The sequence below is a fragment of the Pyricularia oryzae genome, chromosome 3 (genome assembly GCF_000002495.2).
Source record: "Pyricularia oryzae 70-15 chromosome 3, whole genome shotgun sequence".
In the NCBI taxonomy this organism is placed as follows: domain Eukaryota; kingdom Fungi; phylum Ascomycota; class Sordariomycetes; order Magnaporthales; family Pyriculariaceae; genus Pyricularia; species Pyricularia oryzae.
The window spans coordinates 5726137-5742135 of NC_017849.1; the positions used below are offsets into that span (position 1 = coordinate 5726137).

The following is a 15999-nucleotide window of genomic DNA, read 5'->3' on the forward strand; positions in this document are numbered from 1 at the left end:
ATGATAGGGTTGAGATACGTTGAGAAAAAGTGACCGGAACATGCAATGCTCAATCCGGGTGGTTGCTTGTTGGTTTTGCAGCTAGGAAATGTGGAGGTCGTCTGGACTTGTAGCTGGCCTTTGCATTGGAAATTTTGCAAATTCCAGAACAGCTCACTTTGATCTCAGTTGTTCTCGAGCTTCTTTAAGCTGTAATCCAGATAGGAACGGTAGAGCATGAGCCAGCACCTGAAAAAAAAACCAAAACCTTTTTGTGAATGCGATCTGCATGGCGGTTTCCAACTTATAACTTGGTCGAACAGCTGCGCAGGCTCATATAGAGACCGGTTAGTATTTGCGGACTACTAAAATTATAACAGCACACCACTCAACCAGAAATCTTGACAACAACCTTTCCAAAATGCCCTCCACTCATCAAATACTCCAACGCAGCCCTCCCCTCCTCGAACCCAAACACCCGATCCACGACTGGCTTGATGCCATGCTTGTCGTAGAACGCCACAACGTCCTCGAACCTATCCCTCGGCCCGTTGATGAGACCCTTGACCGTGACGTTCCGCGACAGCGCCAGCAGGTTAAAGTGCGGCCTGCCCTCGACCGACTTGTCCTGCTTGCCCGAGAGGTAGCCGATGCAGCTGACGAGGCCGCCAAAGGCCACGCACTGCAGCGACCGGTGCAGGGTGTCGGCGCCGCCGCACTCAAAGATGACGTCGGCGCCGCGGCCGGCCGTCAGCTTCATGACTTCGTCCTGCCACTCTGGGGTCGTGCGGTAGTTGATCAGGTGGTCTGCGCCGAGGGCTTTGGCCTTTTGGAGTTTGTCGTCGGAAGAGGATGTCACGATTGCTGCGTGGTCGAGTTGTGTTAGAGCGGTGTGGTGTTTTGTCAAATTCTTTTTGAAGGGGATATCACTTACTAGTAGCGCCAGCAGCCTTTGCAATCTGCATGCCGGAGATGCTAACCCCGCCCGTCCCCTGCACGACCACGACCTTGCCCGACAGATCCGGAAACTCACGCAGCGGCTCCTGCCAAAACAGCGCCATCCAGGCCGTGACGGCAGCGATGGGTAGGCAGGACGCCTCCTCGTCGCTCAGAGAATCCGGCGCCTTGACGAGGCCAGTGCTGGGAAAGACGCGCTGGGTCTGCAGCACGCCGTCGAGCGGGAAGCCCATGCCCGTGGCCATGTGCTCCTCCTTGATCTGGCCAGACAGGTGGGACTGGGTAAAGGTGGACAGGACCCGGTCGCCCACCTTCCAGGGGACGGTCAGGTCGGGGCCGACGGCCGTCACGACGCCGCACATGTCGGAGCAGGGGGTTAGGGGGTCTGGTTTCTTGTCCTGGAGGCTCTTGTGGTGCTTGTACAGACCGTTGACCACTGTGATTAGATGTCAGTTATTGGATGGGCAGTCAAGCTTGTATCGAGACCAGGTTTGGCGAGGGGCCATACCTTCGGTGTCACGGTAGTTGAGTGAGACGGCACGGATCTCGACGAGAACCTCGTCCTTGCCAGGAGTGGTCACAGGTGCCTGCTCCAACCAGAGCTTGTCGACACCATCCTGCACGGTCTGCCACCTCTGAACTTGTTTCTCTTCGGGAGCCATGATTGCCTTGTCTGAGACTAAATTCTGGGCAAAATATAAGATAAAGATAAGGTAGGTAGGTCAATTGATTGGCTGTAATCACTTGGCAGCAAATAAACAACGAGGACAGGCAGGGTCAGAATGAGCTTGTATAAAAGAGTATAAGTAAGTATACAGGGTATGAGCGTTGCGAAACAATTCAAGCTTCGAGAGATAGAACCAATGCTAGATTTGTAAGAACCAGATATGCCAGTGGGGTTGCGAGGGGGTACGTTTTCCCCCATCCTATGTCATAGACACTTTTCGAAAGGTTGAATCGAAACAATTTGCGGGTCCGCCCGCTATTTTTCAGAAGCCCCCAGATCTCGCCGATAACGTAGAAAGGTGGCGATGCGTATGCCTGCCTTTTTACCTAGTTGATGAGCTCAAAAAAAAGCCATTCACTTCCAATCCCAGGCTGCACACGGGGCAAACCTTTGATAGACCCAGTACCCATCCAACACCTCGAGAAAAATCCATCATTAACAGAGGCAAAACTTAGGCAGACGCCTTCTTGCCGTTGCCCGACTCGGCCGCCTTGCTAGACTTGGCCTTTGCCGACTTTGCGGCGGTGACGGGCGGCTCTTCGGGCTTGACATCCGGGATGGGCTGGGGCTCGTTCAGGATGTACTCGTAGAACTTGCCCAGCGGGATGGCCTGCGACTCTGACGGCTCAATTGGGGCCGGAGTGGTTCCGCTCTTGCTGCCGACGGAGAGCAGACGGGTTGACGTAAAACGCGGTGCGGCGCGCCATGTGGCGGACCGGAGCTGAATTGCGGATCGGGTGGCGAAAATCATTGTGAGGAAATGTGTGACCGAGTCAGAGTGGGAATAATTGATGATGATGAGTTTGTCTTGTCTGTTGGAGCGATGATGGATGGGACTTTTTAATGGATTTGTTGATGCGCCGCAAAATTTGTTCCAGCTTCCACTCGGAATTCCATCCGCCAACGGCACACGCTCGAGCCTTCCATTGGTTTGTGATGTCACCATAGGAACGAGCTGAATCACGTGACCGTTGCAATTCTTTGAGCATCGGCGATGTCAAACGTCTGGAATGACTAGGTCAGGACCAGACCAGGACCAGATCAAATCAGTCATTTATTTCATTAGTAAAGGGGCCTCACGCAGTCCAGGGAAGACCTCGATAACAAGTAATGATAAAAAAACGACAAGTCCGAGCGGGACGAGGGCATGATGGATGAGGCGACAAAAAAATGCAAAATGAATTGTTTTGATCTCGGATACGGGGAATCGAACCCCGGGCACGACGGTAACTCGTCATTGAGAGCGTCGTATGTTAGCCACTACACCATATCCGATTTGAATTGTTGTGAACTCTAATTACTACAAGGTCTATAGTCTTGCTTCTGCCCAACTATGGCTACGTGCAAATATCCAGTCTCCGTCCACAATGATATGCAAAGTGAAAGGAATCATGTGAATGTCATTCAGGGTAATGCGCCATACCAAATCGATCTTATTCCAATCATGGAAAGTCGGTGTATTGCAGAGTTGCCTGGGGTCGAATCACGATACCCACGCGAAAACATACGAAGCGGACCAGGTCAATGATTGGGCCTGCAGAGGTTTGTCGACCTCTGTTCTCCGGGCTCCCAGTCTGGTCGGAGATTCTTTGCTTGGAAAGGGACCAACATCCATCCCTTTGCTTTGTAGTTTTCTCAGAAAAGACAAAGGATCACAATACCCAATGGATTCTCTGTAAAAAATGCCTCTCGACCGTTCCCCGGCTTTAACAAGGGGTCGACCCCCGGGCAGGCTGCAGCTGCAATTTCGGCGCTTACGGTTAATGCTAAAATGATACCCTTTGAATCCTCCCGGCCCGCATATTGAAATTGAAGCCTTGACTGTAGCCCCGTAATTATAGCCTAGACCAGACAAGCATTTTCTAGGCACGTCGATTCTACTTAACTTGGACCAAGGCCAGTCCCCAAAGTGAAGATGACCCTCTTGCTCTCAGCCCTATCGATGCCATTTGAAGCGGGACCTCTCTTTTAGCCCGTTAGTCGCTCGTTTGACGTATCACAAGAAAATACGGCAAAGAACCACAAACTATCCCACAATGAAGACCTCCATCGCCACCACCACCCTCCCGCTCCTCGCAGCAGGAGCCAACCTCCAACCTCGCCAGACGGGCCAGGCCACGACCGCATGCCCCTCGCTGTGGTCCGCAGTGGTCACCGCGGGACCGCCGTCCCCGACCGCCGTGCTAGCGTGGCGCAGCTCGCTGTCGGCCCGCGCCACCGAGGCGTGCATGCGCTTTGGCGACCCGGACATGCCAGACTCGGCCATGACCGCGCTCGCCAGCTACCAGGACGCCTTCTCCGACTACCTCTCCAAGGACCCCACGGCGTCGAGCGCCTACAGGCTCTGCTCGGTGTGGCTCAATGAGCCCATATCGCTGACTGATGCGTCGCAGATCGCGTCGTCGGAGTCGCGCCGGTCGGTGTATGAGTCGTGCAGGGAGAATGGCAAGCTGAGCTCGTGGTGGACGAGCTCGCCGGCGACCGCATCCGCCACCGCGACGCAGACGCAGACCAGCGGCACGGCAAGTGCTGCGGCCACGGGAGGCAGCACTACCAACGCCGGTCAGACTGCTGCGACGTCCGCGCCTGCAGGTGGGGCTGCTGCTCGAGGCACTCCTGTTGCAACCGTGTCTGTGGTGGTTGCTGTTGCATTTGGCAGTGTCATGGGCTGGATGTAAATATGATGATTATTGTTGAGAAGCGATGGCGTTCTGGCTGCATATACGGTTGTGTTTTGAACCCAGCAAGTCTGACTTGTTTTATTGAGAGTCCAGTGACGTCAAAGACTGTTACCGACTGGTTCAGCTACAGCAAAAGGGCTCACAAAGGGGGTCTTTCAGTCTGTTGATATATCAGAAACTAGCCTTAATGATCAGCATTTATTTGTGGCATGGATCCTCCCATCCGAGGAGGTTGCAAATCCGTTAAAATCTGTGAAAAGTCATGTCATAAATATTAGCTGAAGAACGGGCTACTGCAGAGTCTGCCTAGAACACGCAGACTCACAAGGTCCTGGTATTGCCGACGGATCAGCATCTGGAAACAAAACAAGGTAGATCTGCCTCCACTTGTCTTCAACCTCGACACCGTGCTTCCTGTTGGTCTGGATCTCGTTCCACTGCGGGTGCGAAATGAAGCCTTGGTCCGGCCGAAGGTCCACGGCGAAGCAAGGCTCCAGCGCTCGCATGTGCTCATCAAGGCGCTTGCTATCTCCAAAGTCCATTCCGCATCTGCTGCACGCAAACTGTTTAAAATGTGTGCGGTACAAGTGTTCTCTGTGAATCTCAAGTCATTAGAATCTGTGCGTATCGCTTTGGAGGTGGGGTATTATCGCAAGCAAAATCGCATACTTTAACCGGTTCATGCCATCAAATCCTGGACCCAGGCAGGTTCTCCGTGAGCAAAATACCTCAGGAAACCTCTTGAAATACGGACAAGATATTCTTCCTCCGGATGACTGCTTTCCCATCTTGGTACGCTTCGCAGGGCCTGAGGCGTCCTCCACGAAGCCATGTTTCGCAGGTCGGTGAAATTGAGGTGATGGTAACTTATGTGGCTGGGGAATGTAGGTAGGCGTTGTGAGCAGACGGTTGTCAATACCGCTCGCGTCGCTCGATTGGACGATTGGATAGGTTGAAAGCAGCCTGTTTGTGCTATTGTCATATGTTTGAGTCGGGCAAGTAAACATCTCATAGTCCCAGTCATTCCAAGGTGATGCCAATGGAAACACTGCATTAGTGGAACTTGTTCCGCTCGTTCCCAAAAACTGCTCAAAATGCTGATCGAGATTGGCTGCACTTTCTAGGTGTCCCGGTGTGTTGCCAGAGTCGAAGTCCTTTGGAACACAAAGAACAGGGCCGACGGTCAGAGCTGGAATGCAGCTCAACTAGTTCTACTGGATGTTCTGGACTTACCTGGTCCACACTCCATGGTGCGTAAAATGAGTCGAATGACTTGGAACAGACCGACATTCCAGTATCGAGCAAAGCTACTTTCCAGATATTCTGAGGACGGGAGTTCGAAGTTGCGAAAAGCATGTCGCCTACCATCCTTGACCAATCCTGCAGAGTTCCTGGAACTGTAGTGCTGGCTTCGCCGCTCATGAAATCGGATGTTCCCCGAGGTTGAGATACAAGTTCGAGCGAATGATCGTGTCTTACACAGGCATATTTTGCCATCAGTGAAAATCCTACAACAAGCCCGTCGGATGTTTACTTACTGTCGATGCCTGGCGAGCAGATCAGCCCGATAGAAGCCTCTGTCGCATCCTGGGTTTTCACAAGCATATTGTGGAAATCCATGTCCTAGCGTATGGCGCCTGGAAGGGGTCACGATTAGAAAACCCTGACAAGGCGCGGCAAAGAGTAGTCTGCACTGAATGCATCAGAAACACCATAGAGCACTAACACCAACTCCTCTTTCTTGTAAAAAACCTGTTCGCACCAATTTCGTCGCGTTAGTAAGATTACAAAGAGGCCAGCTAAGTTGGTAGAAAGCATCTCACCCTGCCAGGTCTACATAAAACGCAGATGTATAGCTCGATTGACATATTCAAGTGACAGTTTGGGCATGATTCGGCAAGCGAAACTGTCCCAAAGCCCTCCTCGTGGAAGTCGGAATGTAATCTCAAGGGCATGTTGATATTCCTGTGCAGTGAGTGCACTTGCCTACGATTTTAGTTCTGAATTTCTCAAGGCCTTTTATCACTTTAAAGTCTAGAGAGGGCATCATCACAAAAAACGCAGCAGCGCATTTTTGTGTTTGTGCATTTTCCCCAATCTCATGCGTGCAAGGAACTCGAGCTTACTGGTCGGATGGACCATATCTGGGCAATGACGTGTCTGAAGAGCTGGAAAAGCAGTGCTGCATAAATGCAGGAAGGCTTCCAATCATAGGTAGAACTTACCCTCTGCTCTTTTCCCAGTCTACCATCTTGGGTCAACATCACTTGGCACCCGCTGGGACTTTGGTCAAAGCAAACCTTCACGTAAACAACTGCGCCAACAATAAAAATTGTATTTATAATGACGGCTCTATTTTATCAAAATGAGCCAAAACCCTTTCGAAGAAATTCGTCCAAGTCATATCCCGGGGCAAAGCCCAGGTTCGTCATAAACGCAGGATCAGTTTCCAAAGTATCGTTACAATCGGCAGCTGCGAGCTCGTCCAACATGGCATCGTAATCAAGCCCCTTGTTCGAGTCGTGCTGGCGGTTTTGCATGCCAAGCGTCGTCGCGTTGTGCATTCCGTGATCCATCATCCTCTGGCCGTTGGTACCAGGCACCATACTGAGACGTGTTAGTTTCTAATGTACGTAATAGGGCGACTGAAGGGAAGAGCGTCAAGGTCAAGATTGGAAGGTGGGAGAGTAAAGTTCCACTGATGAGAGACGCAGAGTGTGACGACAAATTGAGACATTGGCATCTGTAATGACTTACTTTCTGGGTATATTACCCGGATTGCCGAGATGCATGGGGCCATGGTATGGAAGCATTGATGATGGCTGAGATTCATGCCCAATATTTGAAGTCTGTGGCATGGGGTATGGCCCAAACCGAGGATTCGTCGGCGGTATAGGGCCAGGGTGATGTGTGTTTAAAAAGGGAATTCGTGTCCGGTCATCGATCAGAGGTGGCAGAGGTTGCTGTACAATTGCTTGCCCCTGAGCAGGGGTTGGTCTAGTTTGATGATTGCGCTCTTGTATGTGTTCTTGCTGTGCGGGTTGTGGCTGTGATTGCGGTTGGGGTTGTGTGCTGGGACGATCTCCTCCGCCCGCAGAGCTCCAGATAGATCCTAGAACTCGTGATAGGGACCCCCAACGTCTCTTGTCATTTTCCTGTAGACAGTCTAGGCGACCTTCATTGGCAGCCAGCCTCATAAAAGAAACCAATAGCGGAGGGGTTCCGCAGGCACCAAATCGAGATATGAACGTTTCAATGACTTCCATGAGACCCCAAAGTAGTGAAACCCTGGAGCTCGCACCATTGGGGGAGAGTACGAGAGACGCTGAGAGAAACGCTGCTTGCACAAAGTACGCAGAGGGGATCGAGGCCGTCACCTGGCTCCCTACCAATGAGTTACAGAATGAATATTCCGGGGCTAGGCAGCGGACAAGGTCACCCGTTCCGCCTTCGGAACCATCTTTTGGAAGACGTGAGTGTAGATCGGATTGCTGGCTAAGAACACGGAAGAACTGAAAGAGCTGATCAAAGCATTTGGTGGGTTGAACAGACTGCTTGGGACACAAGTTGGAATTACCAGGCTCTGAAAATCCAAACCCGGTACAAGGCAGCCAATGTGCCCACTCGGCAGAATTATCCTGGCTTGCGGCAATGTGAGGCATGACGGTGTGCCTCGTGAGATGTGATGGCTGGACCGAGAGTTGACCAAGAAGCGTATCCAGAGAGAAGCATACTGCTAGCAGCAGCTGGTCTTGAGATGTCTGTGAATTGACTTGCTCCGTATGAGCGCCAAGTCTCATCTGAAGCGCAAGCCTAACGGCCATGCCCACAAGATGCGAGGCGGCATGTGTGTTCTGCTTTCCGAATTGCACCAATGAGAGTAGCAACAGGGCCTTGAGATGGGACTTTGTTAAATTAGTATGCTCTGATGAAGGTATCAAAGCACGAGCCACTGCATAGACATCTGACGCTGGTATTTCCTCAGGGTGCTCGATAGATGAGTGTGCGTTTTGAAACGAAGCCAGCGCAAGGGCTGCCCACAGTTCGGCATGGGCGCCAATTGATGGCAGCTGAGACTCCAATATCAGCCCGTCTGATGGATATATAGAGGCAGTTTTAAGTAATATTGCTTGATCAAGTATAGGTAACCAGCAAGTTGTGTACGAATTGTACACATCGAGAAGGCGTTGGTAGTTCTTTGGTAAGCTTACTCGCGGTAGACACTGTGCATAAATGTCAGCGGCAAGGACAGGTGTACAGTTGCAAAAATCCAAGTCAAGGCGAAGGAGTCAGAAAAAGACATACCGATTTGCCATTTGAAGCCAATGTCGTCGGACCCGGTAGATTGACCACTGCTGCCGGCGTGATCGAACCAGCTGCTCTCGGCGGCCCCGCCGGCCCCGCCGGGTGTATGTCCCGATCTTCCGTGTTACGGTCGGGCACAGAAGTTTGCATGTCGCCGTCGGAATCAGCTGGAGACTCCGTCACCCTAGGCGGAGCGCCATCTTTCTCTGACAGTAACCTATCAATTCCTCTGTGTATCCTGCTTTTTCTCCATCTCTTGTGTAGCCTGATCCCTTCCTCGTTCCCCTTGTCGAGCAACAACCCAGAGGCGCGCCTCGACTCGTTGGACAACAGCGCGGCGAGCGCATCCTCGCTGCCTGCGACATTCTCAAAGACCCAGGCGAGTGTGAGCTCCAAGGTTCGTATCAGGCCGGTTTGGACGCCTCGCTTCTTGGGCGCTATCGTGTAGGTACACGGTCTAGATAGCGACGTGCAAGAGTAGCACTGGGGCTGAACGCCGTCGCACTTCTCTCGTGCGGCCCGGCATTGATCGCATGCCCTCGATACGCGCTGTCGTTTCGGAGGAGCGGGCGTTTGGGTTGGACTGGGTTCGACGGGGGCCGTTGCGGCTGGCGGTGGCGCGTTTCCGGTAGACAGTTCACTTCGCCTCCGCTTTAGACTTGGAGACATGCTGAGTCCAGACGGAGCTCGCCGCCAAGCTTTTTGGCGATGGGTGCGGACATGCGGGAGTGATTGAACGTTTTTCCAGTTATCATCAACGATGGAGCAATCGCGGCAGAAGATTGAGCCAGATATCCAAGGTGGCAGATTAGGGTAATCTTGGCTTCCTACGCGCGCCGGATCCTTGTGGTAAATGTTCAGCTATTGCTTTTCAGTTGCGGGGGTGGGATGCTCGGCATTTGGGGAAGGGCCCCCACAAAATCGTTGAAAAATCTTGGAGTCACAGGTCGTTGATTGGATGCAGGCACACCTGTCAAAAGAACGACTTGGAATCGTGGTACTACTTGGGGGCTGTTCGTTGTGGGCCCCCTCAAAGAGGGGGTTACAAAACCTTGATTTTCGAAAAAACCGTGGGCCACCCCGCATCAGTTTTTTACCTAGAAAATCGTTAACAATTTAACTTATGCCGAGTGTAATCCCGTTCCATAACAACACAATTGCACTTACCGCAAATATACCTATATCATGACGTCCCCAGAATCTCAAGCTATCTTAGGAGCCCGCATGTATGCCCAATATGTCGAAACTCACCGCAGTAGGGCGGATACCGCGCGGGAGGGCAGATCCAAGCCAGAATCGCTACGATCGTTCTGTAAAAGGAACGGTTACCCGTATTCGAGTACTCAGCGGCATGCTCGTAATCTCCTGATCAATGGCAGTCCTAAGATATCGATAAAGCGCAGCGGGCGGCCTTCATTGTTGACTGATGCTGAAGATCAAGCTCTCGTTGCGTATATCATGCAGCTTGATAAACTTGGTGCATATCCCGACTCACAACACGTAATATCTGCGGCCAATCTGATGCGTCAGTCACGTATACCGCCCTGTGGTCCAATTCAAATGAACTGGTACGGCCGTTGGCGTAAAAAACACCCGGAACTGCGACTTACCAAACAACAACCCGTCGAGATTACTCGCCTTAGTTGGGAGCAACAGATCGATCTTGTGGAGGCCTGGTATCGCCGCACGGCGGCTCATGCGGTAGAGCTTGGGATCACGGCTTCAGCGGCCTGGAACGCTGACGAATGTGGTACTAGAATCGGTGTGAGAGATGGCCGGATACCGGTATTGGTCGTGACGAAAAAGAGGCATGAAAAGCCACGCACCGCGGATCCGGCTAACCGTGAGAGTTGTACGTTGATAGGCGGTGGCAACGCTGTTGGGCAGTCGCTACCGCCCTTCTGTATCTTCACAAAGTGGCCAACGAGCGATTGGCTTGATCTGGATCTGCCTGAGGGTATCGTTTTTACGCGGTCAGAAACGGGGTTTTCCAACGGAGATATCCAGCTCACCTGGATACAGCATTTCAACCGGTATTCGTGGCCAGAAGTTGCTGCCGTGCAATCGATCGGATCTCCCACGTTGAAAGAGTGGTTTGGTCATGACTTTGACGTCAGATTCGACTTTGTGAACCGCACTGCGGCCAAAATCGATCCAAATTCACAGCGGGCCAAAACACGTATTTGGAGGTGGCTTTTTCTCGACGGCTTTACCGGCCACTTTGGCATGGAGATACTTGATTATTGCCTCAGATTTGATATCGAGATCGTTATTTTACCGCCTCATTCAACGCATTATATGCAGCCCATGGACGTATCCGTGTTCACTCACCTGAAAAACGAGTTGCAGGCGGTCCTGCATGAGCATATGAACACCGGTATTCCGGTGTTCACCCGCTCAGATTTCGTTGCTGCGATTCGAGTAAGTCGTTTTCGATCTACAGGTTAATTTAGCGGTAAACTGATATATCTTCCCTTAACTTAGCGCTGCTGGCAAACGGCTTTCACAACTGGCCACGTAATAAGCGGTTTCCAAGATACAGGCTTGTTTCCTGTCGACGGCACCAAAGTGCTCGCCAAACTGCGTGGCCACGCCACGGCAGCGAATACACCGCGATATCCGGACTCCCTTCCTACCGCTGAACGATTTTCACGGGCCAAATATGCGGCAAGCCGTATGGCGGCCAAGGCGCACCACTTTAGTTCAGATACCGTTGATGCTATCTCGGATTTACAAGCCGTTGCCAACGAGGCGATCATCCTACAGCAACGCGTTGCCCAAGAGCAGACGAATAAGCAAAAACGCCTTCAACGCGCTTCACGTTACAAAGTCAAAATGACGTTGAAGTCAAAAGACAAGCAGTTCCAGACCGCTAATACGTTAGAAGATATGCGGGTCGCTCACGAAGCCAAACAGGCGTTGATCGAGGAAACAGCCCTATACCAACAAGAAAAGTTCGTCAGAGATGCGTGGTATAGGGATAAGAATCAGGCTATTCAACGCTGGCGAGAAACAGAGGGCATGCCCAACGGGATTAAGATACAACAGAAGAGATATCTGGAGGACCTCGGCTTCACGCCGGAGAACGTTCCGGCGGTCAGGGAACGCCCTGGAAAAAGGAAGAAGACCGATTCACAGCCCTCACAGTCATGGTTCGTCGATAAAGGGCCAATTTCAGCTGGAAATACAAGTACCCAGATCAATATTACCGTGGATACCGACTTTGCCTGTTCTATCAGCATATGCGTATCACGATCCTCGCAATCAGCCTCACCTCCCGCCCCAAACAGGCCTTCCAAACCGTTCCCACGGTATATACCATTGGCTACACCCTCTCCCCGTCAACTTCAGGATACGAGACCGCTTGAAGACCGTTCCTCGCCGCCAATACCGGGTGGTAGAAAGGATGAGTTGGAAGTACCCGGGTCGCCTTGTGACCGCTTGAGCGACCGGAAAAGGGCGATTGAGCCAAAACTCCAGAAATAGATATCTACAGCGCAATTCACGGCTTCAATTTATCTGCAAATTCTAACCTTTTTCGTGGGTGTAGTGTTTACGAACGTGAATCGAACTTTCATGAGCTACTTTGTTAGCGATCTGCTAACAAATTTGCTGGCCCACGGTTTTTTCGAAAATCAAGGTTTTGTAACCCCCTCTTTGAGGGGGCCCACAACGAACAGCCCCCAAGTATCCACTAAAAAAAGCAACAGCAGCCAGGTGGACCCATTTCAACCAGCAGAAACCAGTGACTGCGGATCCACATGTTTTTGAAGCCACCTCAGCAGCGGATGAAGACTTGCCCGGAAGCCCCGCGTACAGTAAGCCAGAACTGCGAGTGCGTGCGTGATGCACTTCCGGGTTCAGGCTGGCAAGCGACACCGTCGCAATTGAAGTTTTCGAATGCCACCAAGCAATAATCGACGCCCCCCCAGCCTTCCTGCCGAGCTGTAGCACTCTAATCAAACCCAATGCGGCCAAATGGATATGAGCTGATCAAATTGCCCATGGCTAACAACATACCCAATTGGTCGTCCCTGTGAAGATCGATCTCTGCCCGGTAGGAGAAATGTCGCTGGCCAAGCGGCCCTTTGCCGAGGTGGACGACAATGGGGATCACCGGCAGGAGACTTTACGGCAGCGCCCAACCCCGCCTCAGCCATCTCCCGATCGCCGGGGCCGGTGGTCCGCCGATTCGGACGACTTCCCAGACACTCTATCGCCATGGCAGGTCGACGAGACGCCGCCGCAAGCCTTTGAGGCTGATGCCTCGATTGTGCTAGTCGGTATCCGAGGCGCCGGCAAGTCAACTCTTGCAATTATCGCCTCCACCGCCATGAACCGACGTGTTGTCGATTGCGAAAAGGCATTTCAACAAGCGACGAACTTTTCCAGTTCCGTCTTCAAAAGACTGTATGGGCCACTTGAGTGTCGGAGGCGACAAACAGATGTGTTGCGCGACACACTAGCGAACAGCTGCAAGGGATGCATCATTGTGTGCTCGTGGATGGAGAAGAATATCCGTCGTCTACTCCAGGATTTCTGCCGCACAAATCCCGTGGTGCACATCCTCCGTGAGAGCGATGTCGTCCAGAGACATCTGAAAATCGAGGACGAAGCCAAGGCCAGCAACCTCATAGCCTTGAGCACTTCTTTGTTTCGTGGGTCCAGCAACTTTGAGTTCTTCAATTTGTCCGAGAACCTCTCTCGACATGTTGATACCCAGACGGACACCACCATCAGCAAACCACGAAGTCCTGCGCCATACCTCGCGCTGAAGAGAGCAGAAAGGCACTTTCTCAAGTTCTTGACTCTGATAATGCCTGCTGGAAGCATACCATTTATCGAATCTGCCTTTCCTCTGGCTTCCGTTCCTACGCATGAAAGAAAGTTTACATATGCGTTGTCTGTCACACTGTCAAGCCTCTTGGCTCGTGAGATAGATACCGAGGAGATGGAAATAGGAGCAGATGCCATCGAGATTGTCGTCGACGACCTGGTCTGCGGCCCAGGCGAAGTGGGTTCATTGACTCCGGAGAGAGCAGCACTCATCACCAACGTCCTTGGATCTATCCGGCGTAACACCGTCATACCATTGATTTATCACGTGTTGAGGCCGGAGAATGGTCCATCACGGCCATTTTCGAGCAATCCACAGACCATATACGTGGACTATGTTCTACACGGTTTGAGACTTGCTCCCGAGTTTGTCACGGTCGACTTGCAGCTCAACGAAAGCGTCTTTAAGCAGGTGGCATCCTTGAGGCGGAATTCCAGGGTCATTGCTCATTGCGCCCCTATGCCGGCTTTCCCATGGGACAGTCCGGACTGGCTCCGGTATTATGAGAAAGCTAGGAAATTCGACTGCGACATGGTTCGACTCGTCAAGCCTGCGTATGATATGCAGGACAACTTTGACGTGCAGCGCTGCAGAGCATCTGCTGATCTCCTTGGAGAGCCACGTATACCGATTATTGCTTACAACACGGGCCGCCTGGGCCGACACTCGGCATGCTTCAATCCTATCTTGTCTCCAATCACCACTGCGGCCGGCTCCGGGGATTTTACGAGGTTGGAGTCTTCTTATCATCCTCAGCTGACAGCCATTGACGGGATCAAGGCCTTGTATTCATCTTTTGTCTACGATCCCATGAAGCTTTATGTTTTTGGCGCAAACGTATCGTACAGTTTATCGCCAACAATGCACAATGCCGCTCTAGCAGCCTATGGAATCCAGCATGTGTACAGACCATATTCGACTCCAACCCTCGGCGGTCTCAAAGGTCTTGTGGATGACCCTTTCTTTGCGGGAGCTTCCGTTGGTCTGCCGTTCAAGGTTGAAATAATCACCATCACCGACAGCCTGAGCAGACACGCTCGCGCAATAGGGGCATGCAACACCCTCATCCCTATTCGACACTTGAACTCTGACGGCAGCGTGCCAGATGATTCAACTCTTTTGTTCAACAGTCGGAACAGAGCCGGGCCCATAAAAGCCCTTTACGGCGAGAATACAGACTGGATCGGGATCAGGGCCTGTATTCGTCGAGGCCTATCTCCCGCCAATGCAGTCCGTCCTGCAAGCTGCGGTCTCGTCATCGGAGCCGGTGGCATGGCTCGGGCAGCAGTTTATGCCATGCTTCAGCTTGGAGTCAAGAACATCGTCATATATAATCGCACAGTCGCCAATGCCGAGAAACTTGCCCGCCATTTCCGCCACCTGCTATCCAAGGGCGACCTGCCCCAGCTCGATAACAACAGCACGGTGAACATTTCACACTCTAGTCGATCAAGCGGCACATCATCACCGGCGAGCACCCCGCGATGTTCAGATGCAAGATTTCACATTGTTCGTTCGCTAGATGATGCAGCTAGCCAAGAATGGCCACCAGGCTTCACCTTACCCACCATGATTGTATCATGTATCCCAACGCACGAGGTAAACAATACACCTCCTCCCAACTACACTCTCCCACCGGCGTGGCTAGCCAGCCCTACGGGAGGGGTTTTCTTTGAGCTCGAGTACAAGACGCTCGACTCGCCGCTTCATGCGCAGTTCCGACGCGAAGCACACAGGGGATGGGTAGTCATGGATGGATTGGATTTACTTCCAGAGCAGGGCTTTGCACAGTTTGAGCTATTTACAGGTCGGAGGGCCCCGAGAAGATTAATGAGGAGGGTTGCGCTGCGGGCATGGAGCGACGAGCTCGGGAGATCGGGGCCTCTACAGCTGGAGCCCAGGCTGAGGAACATTGTAGAGCAGGAGCCTTGACGGTCTGCTCTTGTCATTAGGGCTCATAGCGATAGTATACCCATTTACGAGTGTTTGAGGATTTGTTTGTTTTTAGGCTTAGGTTTACGGAGAATTTCAGCACGACTAAGCTTCGATTGACTCAATGAATTGAGTGTAATGCCATGCAACTGTGCGCAAACGCTGTAGGTACCGATTCAACAGCCTACATTAAGTTTATTGACTGACAAATGCATCACACATTGTAGGTCAGGTGCATTGCCACCCACTCGGCATTCTATTTCTGCCATCACATCATTATTCACTATTGCTCCGCAGTCCACTTTTCTTTTTATCTCTTTTTTTATTTTTATTGCCGTACTCCGTATTATCATTTTCATTATTATTATTTCACCTGGGCACGCTAACACTCCTTGCTGTTCGCGAAAGCATTCTTCCAGCTGTACTCCGTAATACAAATGTTGAAGAAGCAAGTCCACACGGGGTTTTTGAAAATCCCTTGCTCCTTGCTCCCACACCTGCCCCAGACTTGGAGCAAATGCGCCAAGGGCTTGCCCTCTCCGCGGAATGAGACAGATTTGCGCAGCAATCCTTGCCACGTC

At 51.9% G+C, this 15999-nt stretch overlaps 7 protein-coding genes and 1 non-coding gene across 8 annotated transcripts; 2 read left to right on the plus strand and 6 right to left on the minus strand.

Annotated features, from left to right (window-relative positions):
* Positions 1–270: 270 nt before the first annotated feature.
* On the minus strand, positions 271–1860 carry MGG_16926 (uncharacterized protein). Its single transcript, XM_003712941.1, has 3 exons — positions 1445–1860; positions 914–1372; positions 271–843 (listed from the first exon to the last, which is right to left on the minus strand). The coding sequence occupies exons 1-3, from the start codon at positions 1596–1598 to the stop codon at positions 368–370; spliced, it is 1089 nt and encodes a 362-aa protein (XP_003712989.1). The 5' UTR covers positions 1599–1860; the 3' UTR covers positions 271–367.
* On the minus strand, positions 1752–2542 carry MGG_16927 (uncharacterized protein). The gene has a single exon (XM_003712942.1). It carries the CDS (start codon positions 2412–2414, stop codon positions 2115–2117), a length of 300 nt encoding a protein of 99 aa, XP_003712990.1. The 5' UTR covers positions 2415–2542; the 3' UTR covers positions 1752–2114.
* A 313-nt stretch (positions 2543–2855) lies between these two features.
* MGG_20158 lies at positions 2856–2938 on the minus strand. Its single transcript has one exon. It is a non-coding gene; the product is annotated as a tRNA-Glu (tRNA).
* A 761-nt stretch (positions 2939–3699) lies between these two features.
* On the plus strand, positions 3700–4341 carry MGG_07775 (uncharacterized protein; the record flags this gene model as incomplete). Its single annotated transcript, XM_003712943.1, has 1 exon — positions 3700–4341. The coding sequence occupies one exon, from the start codon at positions 3700–3702 to the stop codon at positions 4339–4341; it is 642 nt and encodes a 213-aa protein (XP_003712991.1).
* Positions 4342–4491: 150 nt separating this feature from the next.
* MGG_07776 (uncharacterized protein) lies at positions 4492–5100 on the minus strand. Its single transcript, XM_003712944.1, has 3 exons — positions 5014–5100; positions 4670–4938; positions 4492–4594 (listed from the first exon to the last, which is right to left on the minus strand). The coding sequence occupies exons 1-3, from the start codon at positions 5025–5027 to the stop codon at positions 4536–4538; spliced, it is 342 nt and encodes a 113-aa protein (XP_003712992.1). The 5' UTR covers positions 5028–5100; the 3' UTR covers positions 4492–4535.
* A 600-nt stretch (positions 5101–5700) lies between these two features.
* Positions 5701–6185, minus strand: MGG_16928 (uncharacterized protein; the record flags this gene model as incomplete). The annotated part of the gene is made up of 4 exons (XM_003712945.1): positions 5701–5818; positions 5883–5981; positions 6071–6096; positions 6168–6185. Coding segments are annotated over 4 exons (261 nt in total), but the record flags the coding sequence as incomplete, so codon positions are not given.
* A 474-nt stretch (positions 6186–6659) lies between these two features.
* MGG_07777 (quinic acid utilization activator) lies at positions 6660–9505 on the minus strand. Its single transcript, XM_003712946.1, has 3 exons — positions 8650–9505; positions 7102–8567; positions 6660–6951 (listed from the first exon to the last, which is right to left on the minus strand). Exons 1-3 carry the CDS (start codon positions 9316–9318, stop codon positions 6705–6707), a joined length of 2382 nt encoding a protein of 793 aa, XP_003712994.1. The 5' UTR covers positions 9319–9505; the 3' UTR covers positions 6660–6704.
* A 2870-nt stretch (positions 9506–12375) lies between these two features.
* MGG_13842 (quinate repressor) lies at positions 12376–15562 on the plus strand. Its single transcript, XM_003712947.1, has one exon. It carries the CDS (start codon positions 12716–12718, stop codon positions 15416–15418), a length of 2703 nt encoding a protein of 900 aa, XP_003712995.1. The 5' UTR covers positions 12376–12715; the 3' UTR covers positions 15419–15562.
* The last annotated feature ends 437 nt before the right edge of the window (positions 15563–15999 follow it).

Coding starts and splice junctions, on each gene's coding strand:
- MGG_16926 (XM_003712941.1), bottom strand. CDS start 1,598: ATGGCTCCCGAAGAGAAACAAGTTCAGAGGTGGCAGACCGTGCAGGAT. Junction 1,373..1,444: donor CAACTACCGTGACACCGAAG/GTATGGCCCCTC, acceptor ATCTAATCACAG/TGGTCAACGGTCTGTACAAG. Junction 844..913: donor AAAGGCTGCTGGCGCTACTA/GTAAGTGATATC, acceptor TCGACCACGCAG/CAATCGTGACATCCTCTTCC.
- MGG_16927 (XM_003712942.1), bottom strand. CDS start 2,414: ATGATTTTCGCCACCCGATCCGCAATTCAGCTCCGGTCCGCCACATGG.
- MGG_07776 (XM_003712944.1), bottom strand. Junction 4,595..4,669: donor GTCGGCAATACCAGGACCTT/GTGAGTCTGCGT, acceptor GACTTTTCACAG/ATTTTAACGGATTTGCAACC.
- MGG_07777 (XM_003712946.1), bottom strand. CDS start 9,318: ATGTCTCCAAGTCTAAAGCGGAGGCGAAGTGAACTGTCTACCGGAAAC. Junction 8,568..8,649: donor TGGCTTCAAATGGCAAATCG/GTATGTCTTTTT, acceptor ATTTATGCACAG/TGTCTACCGCGAGTAAGCTT. Junction 6,952..7,101: donor CCGGGTAATATACCCAGAAA/GTAAGTCATTAC, acceptor AACACGTCTCAG/TATGGTGCCTGGTACCAACG.
- MGG_13842 (XM_003712947.1), top strand. CDS start 12,716: ATGTCGCTGGCCAAGCGGCCCTTTGCCGAGGTGGACGACAATGGGGAT.